This window comes from Mesoplodon mirus (assembly GCF_964341445.2).
Source record: "Mesoplodon mirus genome assembly, chromosome: 11".
NCBI lineage: Eukaryota > Metazoa > Chordata > Mammalia > Artiodactyla > Ziphiidae > Mesoplodon > Mesoplodon mirus.
This window is the reverse complement of record NC_138987.1, coordinates 1,147,934-1,160,103: the sequence shown is the minus strand read 5'-3', so window position 1 is coordinate 1,160,103 and position 12,170 is coordinate 1,147,934. Positions and strand designations below refer to the sequence as shown.

General features: G+C 34.7%; 1 protein-coding gene across 1 annotated transcript in view; it reads right to left on the bottom strand.

Annotated features, from left to right (window-relative positions):
• Window positions 1-12,170, bottom strand: part of TRHDE (thyrotropin releasing hormone degrading enzyme) — a gene marked incomplete at its 5' end in the record, with an annotated part of 402,285 nt that overhangs the window by 69,992 nt on the left and 320,123 nt on the right. Inside the window, 2 exons of the mRNA XM_082636310.1 lie at window positions 7,916-7,971; window positions 8,072-8,205. Of these exons, the coding sequence (XP_082492436.1) occupies window positions 7,916-7,971; window positions 8,072-8,205 (190 nt within the window). The remainder of the gene's footprint in view (window positions 1-7,915; window positions 7,972-8,071; window positions 8,206-12,170) is intronic.

Here is a 12,170-nt window from a genome sequence, read left to right as displayed (position 1 = left end):
GGTATTTCAAATTATTGGGAAGCTTAGAGAAATCCTAGAGAAATTCTTATGAAATCTCAGGCTCAGGTTTCAAAGCAATTATAAAATCAAAAGAATCATAACTTTGCGTCAAATGTGACCAGACAGTACTAACTACAATGTGAATTCTAATTTTTTAAATTTGTGAGACGCTAAAGAGCATATATACACTTATTCAAACAAATTTGTACTTGCATTTGGAAATTTAGACTATTTATTCTTAAAGAAGAATGGCTTATGCAAATCTATGTAAGCTACAAACATCACCCACACTTTTGTAACTCAAGAGTGCAGGCTCTTATGAAAATGGATCAAACCTACAGCAGGATGTCGAAATATCTCTCTTCTACTTTCTACTCAGCACTCTCAGACATTAGACATTAATATTATAACATTTTCACCTACAGAGCTGAAACACAAATTTTGCACTGGAAGGTTACAAATTTGCTTTTGATTTAATGCAGTACAATTGAAATGTCTCTAAGAAAGTTTGTCGTCCTCAAGAGCCACAGGCCTGCCCTTATGCCCCAGGAGGTTTGAGCTTCTCAGAAGTACCTGGAATGTATGGTAGCTCCCCCTAAATCCTTATCTCAAGGACAACACCTGTGACTCCACCCTAAAAAGGTTTCTAAAGATAGCTCAAAGGAACATGTTACCTCACTCTTTAACCTTGAGCAGATGGGAGTACCCCTGTATGAACAGTGTGGCTTGAAAATTCAGGAATCTACTCTAGCCTTTTACTGGGTGATCAGAAAGAAAGCTGAAGACTCCCAGCTCATTACAGTAAATGTCCTGAAAATGCTTTCAAAGTATTTTTAACATTTACTGTGACAAAGTGTTGCGTAAACTAAGACCAATTTGGAGGACTTTGGGGTATGAATTTTTAAGTAATTGCATGCAGAAACGTATAAAATGAGAGGGCTTCAAGGTGACTTTTTTGTATATCTCAAGAGGAATGTTAGCTGATAAAGACAAATAATTAAATCCCCAGTCTCAGAGATGTGAGAAATATTGTGATCTCTTAGGGAAGGCCACCGATCTCCTGAATGAACTCATTATGAGTCACTATTCAGAGTATGGAAAGATCTGCCCTAGCGAGAAAGTCCAAAAGCATAACTACAAGCTAATTTTAAATAGCCTTTGGTCAATGGCAAAAGATTGGAAGCATATAGCTAACAATAAACCTTATTTTGCAATAAACAATTTTATCACTTTCAGGATTTCACAAGTATTTAATTGTAATCCTTTTGCACACACATTCTAGTGGCTTAACAAAAGATAAATAAGAACATAACCTACACATGGTTACTTCTCGCAAATGATTCTAATACAAACAGCTGAAGAATCATCCTTCTCTCCCTGCCCAGTGAGTACAATATAAAATCCATTTTAATCAGTATTCCCAGTATTCTATTATTAATAACTCTTATGATTCCATTATAAAACACAGCTAAGGAAGAAAAATGTTTATACTGAGATTATATAGCGCTTTCAAAAAAGAAAAAGGCAGGAATTGAGGAAAGAATTCTGAAACTAAATATCCTTTTTGAAATCAGAATTTATAAAGCGGTAGACAATGTCAGAGGGATCCAGGATTCTTAATCAGGTTTTGCATAGCCATGTTCAGGTGAAGTAAAGCAGTCCCATTATCTCCATAACCGAGTGGGGAAATCAGGACAAAATGTCCAGTCTGCCAAGGTATTTCTCATAAAATGTTTCTAAGTCATTCCTTCTCAATGTCCCCTACAAAAGGTCAACACATTACAATTTAAACGTCCAGCCATCAACATAGGAAAAGCCACTCTTCCTCTAGCCCAGTTCAAGATGAAGTCGCTTTTTAGGTACATAATGCTCCTATTTTCTGCAATGAGCAAAGAAGTAATGAACACATGTTTGGCAGGGGAAACTTTAAACAAGGTAAAAGAGAGCCATCCAGAAGACACAGAACCTCTAATAAAAACTACGATAGAGGAAGTCTCACAAGGAGCAGATTAGTACCAATCAGTCTGCAAACGTTGTTAAGGCAGTTTTAACAATGCTGTTATCAGTCCTGAAACTAAGGCCCAGAAACAAAAACAATGCATGAGGGTAGGTTTGAGGCACTCTCATAGTCTGCTTCTTCATGAGCCATTATATTTTCATTGGCTCACATACTGAATTTCCAGTTTTCCTAACGTATCGCAGATTTATAAACTCAGAAACAAGTTGATAAAAATGTATTTATTAATTTTTTAACTTATACAGTCTTCAAAAATGTATTAACTACTACTGATGACAGCTCACCAGTACTTAGAGCACTTCTAAGTGTGACATTCATAATCTCCAGGTACAAGTGCTTGTGCTTATTGTTAATAAAACACTAATACTTTAAAGGATATAACTGCTATCTTATTTCTTAACAAAATTTGCAAACTAAGTCGTAAGATTCTGCCCTAGTTAGGCTTTTTTAGGTGATTGGGTCCTTAATGGAATAGCCTATAACAGAATTTTTAAAATATGCTACGCAAGCTAAAAATATACGTTATGACATTAATAATGCAATAATCTGGCATGTGTTCTACAATACATAATTGAATTTTCCAGGAAACTGGTGACTAAATAAATAAATCAATGCAGTAATTGCCCAGGGCAAAGGTGGTGATGATGATGGTGATGATGATGATGATTTATCTCTGGAACTCTTGGATATGAACAAATGTTCCAAACAATTTTCATGTATTTTGACTATTTTCAAACAAAATACCACATAGGTCCACAATCCAGCTCTACACACTTTTATAGCTTTTTAAAATCATACTCAGAGTATGTTAATGATTTTAAATATCCAAATCCAGTGGATATTATACTTCCTAAAGCGCATCTTCCAAATTTCCAGTTTCTACTACATATTAAGCTAATAAATAACTTCAATAAGAGTTCTTACGTTATCAAGCTGCCACTTCCACTCCTTCTCAAATCTATGTTTTAATCAATTTGTTGCATGAGCATCACTGTGGTAACAGTTTTCTTGCCCTAAATCCATCCTCTAGTTTACACTTTTTCCTGCTCTCATTTTATTACTTTTTGTTTGCGGTACGTGGGCCTCTCACTGTTGTGGCCTCTCCCGTTGCGGAGCACAGGCTGCGGATGCGCAGGCTCAGGGGCCATGGCTCACGGGCCCAGTCGCTCCGCGGCATGTGGGATCTTCCCGGACCGGGTCACGAACCTGTGTCCCCTGCATCGGCAGGTGGACTCTCAACCACTGCGCCACCAGGGAAGCCCTCTATTACTTTTAAAACTTTAGCAGATTTCCATAGCAAACTTTCATTTTTCTGATGGTATTTCCTATATGATATCCTCCAGACCACATTAATTCTTTATATTACAACATTTGCATATTTTATTCATCGTATTGACATACTGAATATAGTTAATTGTCTACAGTGTATTGTCCCTGCTAGACCATGAAATCATTGAAAACAAGAAATGCATCTTGTTCATTTTTATATCTCTCAATCTAGCAATGCTTCATCAAAACAAAAACCAACAACAAACATGAACACCCAACAAAAAATATCTAGGCATTTAGTCACTAATTTCAAAGTTCAAGTCATAACTCAATGATATTTGCGAGGCAGTTGATTAATTCCTTACACACAAGTAATGAAAATTAGAACATCTAAGTGCAGAAGCAGTGCCATTTCCTATAGAAGCGTATACCGTAAAAAATGAGGAAATAATATGACACTTCCAGAGCCAATGTAAATAAAGCTATAGAGCTTGACGTAGGGACCTAAAAAAATGGGGAGAAACAACATGTTTTGATATTGGAAAGTTCACATTTGAAAATATGTTAATTCTTTAAAAATTAACTTAAAAATCCAATCAATGCATATTCAGTCAAAACTGCAGCAGGATTTTTAATGGGCTTTGTCAAACTGATTTAAAAATCTATACTTAAGAGAAAACACGTAAGATTTTGAACAAGAACAAGAGAAAATGTTGTCAACCACAACATACTGTAAAGCTAATCAGAGCAACATGGTACTAGTGCCAAAAAGAACAGAGACCAGTTAAACAGAATTGAATCAGTTCCCTAAAATATAATCATTTGCATTAAGATAAAGATATCATTTCAAATCTATGAATAAGAAAGTCCTTTAAACAAATAATAGGATTAAATAATTGGTTATAAATATATTAATGTTAAAGAAAATTAGACCACTCTTCCATTCTATACATAAAAACTAATTAGAGAAGGAAGCGTGAGGAGATGTAAAAACAAAAGAGCTTTCAAATAAAAAATGGAATATTTTCAAAATGTTCATATAGAGAAGGTCTTCTATGGAAGTCAGAACCAAAGAAACAGAAAGCTACAAAAGGAATGATTTAACATATAAATTAAAAGCCTTTGAGGTGATGAAATACACCACAAAGTATTAAAAAAAATGACATAGTATTGAGAGAAAATACTGTAAAACTGTTTTCTACAAAAAGGAGTAAAATCCAAAAAAATCCAAAATATATAGGAAAAGGGTAGGAAAAATACCTCACCTATCTTCTATTAGGCTTTTGTTTTTCCTTAAACCAGGTAACAATTCACAGAAGAAAACAAAATACACATGGCAGATGTATATGAAAAGATGCACAAGTTAATTCAACTAGTTCTGTAACAGCTCCAAAAAAATTATTTTTGCTGCCATACTGTCAAAAATGTAAAAGATGTATATACTCTTTATTATCATGAAGGGTTTGGGGGCATTGGGCCCTCTCATATGTGGTTGATGAAAGGTTCTATTGGGAAACCCTTTGGAATACAATTTGTAATATTTATCAAAAATCTTATACTCTTTAAACCAAAAATTCCTCTTTCAGGAATCAATCCTATAAAAATATGTATATGTACAACAAAAGACTGTTCAAGAACACTCAGTGCAGTCTTGATTATAATAATGAAAATTTAGTAACAGTGGAATAAAGCTCCTCAGATTTATTTTTATAAATGAGTAGAAAACAGAATGTATTTCTGTTCACGTAAAAAAAAATTAAACTGTTTGGAAATGTTTAAAAATGGCTGGATTTATATACATTAAATATTAATTTTATCTGTGAAGAGGGAGGGTAAGAGCTATAGGATGTCATGGAAGGAGTAAAAGAAAATTTTCACATTGTTATCTCTCTTGTTTTAATCACTACAACTAGAATGCATTCATGTGGTTTTTATATATTTAAAAAACAACCATAGGGCTTCCCTGGTGGTGCAGTGGTTGAGAGTCCGCCTGCCGATGCAGGGGACACGGGTTCGTGCCCCGGTCCAGGAAGGTCCCACATGCCGCGGAGCGGCTGGGCCCGTGAGCCATGGCCGCTGAGCCTGCGTGTCCGGAGCCTGTGCTCCGCAACGGGAGAGGCCACAACAGTGAGAGGCCCGCGTACCGCAAAAAAAAAAAAAAAAGAAACATAAAAAATACCTAGAATATGTGTACTTAATTGCACAAAAAGATAGTGGGCCTGAAAGTTTATAGTTTGAATAATTAATAGCTAATTAGCAATTCATTCAACAAATAGATATTGGTATAATCCTGTACCAAAGATTAAGTTAGGCAGTAGTAATACAAGGATGAGACAAAGCCCTACCCTCAAGATCACCCAAAAATCACAGGGACCCAGAAAAGTAGTTGAACTATAAGGTGACAACTGCTAAAGTACAGATCCACAGGATGTCACCTTATTCTTTCTGGGAAGGACAGATATGTTTCAGGTAAGGTTGTGCAAGTGAAATTTTATTTTTAAGTGAATAGCAATATTCCCAACAGACAAGGGGAGTGGGAAGAAATTTCATATAATGGGCAGTCACCCTGACCTGAGGTCATAAGTGCTGCTGTGCTACTATCTGCAGTTGAATGTCACCCCTCCACCCCTCACTTAAAACCTGTGCACCCTGAGCTAAGAGACTTAACCCCTCTCAACCTCCACGACTCAGCTATAACATGGCTGCAGTAACCACACCCACTCCATGGGTTTACTGAGAAGACTGAACAAAATCATTCATAAAAGCCTCAGTACAGTACCTGGAACATACATATTGATAAATATTTGCTACTCTTCTCTTTGTTATCTATAAAGAAGCCAAAAGGAGCATGGTGTGTTCAGGAAACTGAAAGAAGACTGACACAGGTTGGTAGCAAAACTTTGAAACATTTACTAGAATACAGTGAAATGTGAATAACCCTTAACTCCAGTGACTGCAGGGTGTTTCCAAGTAAATGCAGAATAAATCTAATCTTGTGTTTATTTACCTCCATGCTAACAGAAAAATTATCTCACGATCAATAGAACAAATTTCAATATATATTCAAGGAGATCTGCACATTCCCCTGGTAAATTTGTATAAATGATAATGAAATTGTTTACTTCAAATGTTTAAGGCTTCCAAAATTGTTATTGAAAGCAATGTTCTGTATTAGACAACAAGGAATTTAACTTTGGAAAAAAAAATCATCTACTAAAATTGAAATATTTCATTAAAAAATAGCTTCTATCATTTAATGCAGATGAGTCAAAGATCTTTTCAATTTCCATCTTTCCATCTGCCCTCTCTCTTAAGGATATCATTACTTGTTTGCTTTCTCACCATCATTTCAAACACGTAAGGATTCACATGAACTACCATTTCAAATCCCCTCAATCTTCCTATATTACCTGGCTCTTCTATTACTGCATATATATGAAGCCCTGGCCCTGTCAATTACTAGCTATGTGACTTTAGGTAAGTTACTTGACTTCTCTGACCCTCAGTCTCCTCATCTATATAATGGGAATGATAATAATAATACAGAACTGCTTATCTCATAAGGTTGTTGTGAAAATTATACAAATTACTGTATGTAAAACAGAACAGTGCCTGGAAATTTATGTGTTTAATTAACTGGTAATATTAGTTCTCTTCTAGTTCCCTAACCTTTCCTTGTGGAACTCTTAACATAGCTCTCTTTTGCTTGCTTCTCTCTCAGGGCAATGTTACATTAAGTACACTCTCTTACTGGCTTTCTGAACTCTCTAAACTTCTATGTCAAAATAATCTTCATGTTATATCTAATGCTTTCTTCAAAGTCTTCATATCTTACTTAATCTTTATCTCCACATATGACTATCTTGTCAGGCTTTCCTCCACCTCTATCATTTCTAAATTTTTGTCCCATAATATCAGATTATTAAAATTTAAACTATACTTGATGTGAACAATACAAAATATTAAAAGGACTGAGTTATTTTACTATTTAGCCTCAAAATTGAGTAAAATAGCTTGGGTTTACAATCAACATTACTTTAAAGGAATAGCTATTTAATGACTATTCAAAAGAATAACTGACTTTTAACATTATAAATCTAACTATGAAAATAACACAAATATTACTATAACTAGTACTATAACTTCTGCTACAAGATTGATATATATTTTTTCCAGAACAGCTTTAACCAGTAGAATATTTATTTCTGTCTTGCAGCACAAGATTTTCATAATGAATCACATTAAAAAATACATTTAAAAAAAGTTATACTAGTATATGTCATGACAAAAAATGCCGATGCTTCAAGGTACTTTACATCAAAACTTAAATATGGCACAATGGTCATTTTGTAGAGTTCATTAATGAAATTGTAAAGAGAGTATTAATCTTGAGTGTTAAATTGAACCTGTGGTGAAAATTGATCAAGCTTCTCCTGACTCAGAAATACCCCATGGCTACTATTGATCAAGAGTTTGGGACACTGATTATAATTCATATCAAAACACAAAGGGTGTGAGACAGAAATTATTTTTAAAAGATTTCTTATTCAAAACATATACACTATTTAGCTTAATAGAGGAAGTCTTAAGGGCATTAGTTTTGTTGTGGAGAGCCACAGGAAAACGTACCTGGCTAGGCTGAAGGCATCGTCGATCAAACCTGCTCGGTTACTGACAGAGAGAACCTATGAGGTCAACCAAAAAAAAAAAAATGGAATCACTTAGGAGTAAAATGGCAGATGTTCATATGTCAAAACAGATCTTTGATGAGTAAATCCAGTTTACCTCATGGTTCCTGATTAATTGATCAATTAATAATCTCCAGTTCCTTAAATCATAGTTGACTCTAAAATAGCCAGTTTGATTGATGTTCCCCAGTAACCAGCTTCCTTTGTGCAAAGAAGTTATTCTGTGGTGTTCTGAAAACAGCATTTTAGGGAGTAAGAGAGATTTGCAATTTTAAGGGTTAAAATAGAATGAAGTATGTTTTCTTAATACCAGATATCACAGTACCAATAATTAAAAGAGGACACCATCCTAAATACCTAATTGAAATCTACTCTTTAGTCAATTAATCACTATAGCTAGAATTTGCTAGAAAACCTTTAGTAGCTTACTCATTATTACCCTTGACAAAACCCTGTTATGTATATATAATTTTCTTTCTCAAGATAAATGTAACCAAGAAATCTACTACTGTATTCATGTGGCTTCCAGTTACATTGTATATGTATCTGTGGAAAAGGCTTCAGTTGCACATTCTACTTATTTTATTCAGCAAGAAAGTGATTAAAATAATAGGGCCCATTTATTTGAAAGTCACTGTTATTTCTTACCCTTTTCCTTGTGCTTTCTTGGATGTGCTAATAAATAACAGACTTTCCAGCATCATCAATAATGTTGGAAAAAGGAACCTCATTTATTTAAGACTCTAGTATTTCTACATATAATTAGAAAAAAGATAATAAATTCTGCTTATTGGAATCACTTTGGAAAATGGTAACTTGATTATATTCACTGGTTAATTCAATTAAAGGAAGCCAGTAAAAGCAATCTTATAACTTACATATTTAACCCCTTCAGATATGATATAGACAGAGAACTCATTCACTTTTAATGGCAGCCTTTATTGACTTCCCAGAACCATAGTTTACAATTCTAATTATTTTGTTGCTGCTGCCCTCAGGACTCATGCTTCATAGAAGTTGCATAATGTATGAAGTTTACTTAAAATTCATATTTTATACACACACACACACACGTCTATCTAATTTCCACAGTGACTCAAAACCACAAAATGCATCATGGAAACCATTCATGTCAGTTCTGAGGAAGAGGCACAACCTCTAATTCTCACTCTATTATCCAGGTTTTTACACATCAGACAACAAAACAAATTTTATTTTTACTTTTCTTAAGTGCTGAATTTACAGAGTACTTTCTCTTAAGTAAAAGTCATACAAGAAGAGGTTATACCACAAAAATTAATGAATGAATGTTAAAGATCATTAATTGTTCACGTCTAGAATGGGGTGGGCTAATGTAACCAATGCATGTTACATATTATCAACTTTCAGAAATACAGTAAAAAATACTTAAGCATAAATTTATACTAAACATAAAAATCTAACCTTTAATGTTTCAAAGAGCACTGCAACTTCTTGACACCTTTATTAACAGTATGTGTTAGAACAGATGAAGAAATGAGGCTCAGGCAGGTTAATTGAATTGTCTGAAACGGCGCATCTCAAGTATCCTGATTTCCATGCCCTTTTTACCATGCATTCTCGGTAGATACAAGATGGTATAACGTTTTTATTGTATATGATACAAAGAAAGGCAGGCATCTATTGTTTTTTAGTATTCTATTATTAAATTAATAACTAAAACTTGAAGGTTATTACTGTTCATGAATATTTTTACACCTTTGTTATAAATGAAACCTTTGGAGAAATGATTCCCTAAAAGGTTTTCTAATACATTTTTAAATACCTTTTTCTTTCTACTTAATTATATCTCTAAAATGTTCCTCATATTAACTAACAGAAAGCAATGAATTTTAAAGAGATCTTTTTCAATAGCCTAATGAGGTACAGTATGTGATGAGTACCATAATAAAAAGTATGGAAATTATATTTCAAGTGTTCGTAATAACAATTAAAATTTATATTTAGAATATATCCAAAATGGCACAAGACTTAAATTATATCAAGGCACAAAGTAGTGGTCATTTTATAGTATTTTATATCTTTATATTTTATCCATCCTTTTGGAATAAAAAGAGAAAGCATATCAGATCTTTCTACTAAATGTTGGCTGGTTGCAGAACAATCAGAATTTAAAACACATAAAAAAGTGAACCAGGGTAACAAGGGTAACAGTGTGAAACAAATTCAGGTATAATAGCACATACTAGTTTTCTCACTGGACTCTTGCAAGAATCAAATTAGATAATGCTCTGTAGAGATTATAGAGAACCATTCCTGTGTATCCAGTGGCAAAGTGTCAAAACTGACAGATCTGCAAAGTAACCTACCAAAGTATTAAAATCTTGTGTGTGTGTGTGTGTGTGTGTGTGTGTTGTAAATAAACTTAGAAAAGAAAATCAAGCTCCTAAAACACTTTCGGCAAGTTATTTCTCAAGGCTTAATTTTCTCATTTGTAAAGGGGGGACTAAAAACAATGCTCTCTTTAAAGGCTTGTAACTTTCATATGAACCAATATTTAAGGAAAGCGTTATAACATTATGCCGTTTTTAATGTTTACTTCGAATTTGCAGCATCAATTTCCCTTTTATTTTAAGTCTTTTCTTTCCTAACATTTTTTTAAAAAAATGTCTGGAGCTCGTTCAGGTGGTGCTCTGAATCCCCTCTCCTCTCGCACCCAGAAACAATGGTCTCTTGCCGCTTTGGCAGCTCTAGACTTTTTCCCGGACTCCCTCCCGGCTAGCTGTGGCGCACTAGCCCCTTCAGGCTGTGTTCACGCCGCCAACCCCAGTCCTCTCCCTGGGATCTGACCGAAGCCTGAGCCTCAGCTCCCAGCCCCCGTGTGCCCCGGCGGGTGAGTAGACAAGCCTCTCGGGCTGGTGAGTGTGGGTCGGCACTGATCCTCTGTGCGGGTATCTCTCTGCTTTGCCCTCCGCACCCCGGTTGCTGTGCTCTCCTTCATGACTTGAAGCTTCCCCCTCCACCACCAGTCTCTGCCAGTGAAGGGGCTTCCTAGTGTGTGGAAACCTTTCCTCCTTCACAGCTCCCTCCCACTGGTGCAGGTCCCGTCCCTATTCTTTTGCCTCTGTTTTTCCTTTTTCCTTTTGCCCTACCCAGGTACGTGGGGAGTTTCTTGCTTTTTGGGAAGTCTGAGGTCTTCTGCCAGCATTCAGTAGGTGTTCTGTAGGAGTTGTTCCACATGTAGATGTATTTCTGATGTATTTGTGGGGAGGAAGGTGATCTCCACGTCTTACTCCTCTATCATCTTGAAGGTCCTCTCTTTTCCTAACATTTGGCATTAAATTTATTCCCTTCCATTGCACCTTAATTAATAGCCAGTCAACATGCAGGCTACTACATATATGAATGTCTGCATTCTCAGCAGTTTCATAGTAAAAACAAAAGAGACAAATCCTTTTACCTACTTTCAATAATTTAAAAATTTGTTTTAAAACAATTTTTAGACTAAAATTATCTGTACCTTAACTTGGAATTAATTAGATAATCATCTGACACAACAAAAAACTGAAGTGTCAAGAGCATTTAATGATTCAAATAAAATTCATACTTTATATTGTTCACCAATGACTTGACCTTAGTATCATGTGACATCAAATTGATATTACTGAAAATGAAAAATTACAAAAACATTGATCTGATTGTTATAATTAAAAGGTGGAATGTTTTATATATGTTGATAAGAATTGATCAGAATATTTTCTTACTCTTTCTATGAAGAAACATTTTTCATTACTATTAGTTGACTATATTTTGAAAAAAAGGGGATCTAAAAGGAGACAAATTTAACAATCTTTTATTCTTCCTAATCCTTGTCTGGTGTCAGTTTTCTCTTTGTCATCAGAATGAAGGAGTTCGAGACAGAACTAAAAACATTTAGAACAAGACTAAACAGGGAAAATAGAAAGGCTGCCTTTCTTTTAGGTCCCACTTAGAAAATTCTTCCAGATTTATGTATTCATAAAGTTTTCAAGAAACATTTACTTGGTATGAACATTCCATGCAAAAGCCTTAATATTTCGAGTAAGATAATGTTTATCAACCAGAAGATTCTGCTATGATATAATGAAATATGACACATTACACTCTGCAGGTTGCACACTACACAACTTTGGGGTGAGGGAGTGTGCAAGTAATATCTCAGTCCACGTAAATATCAT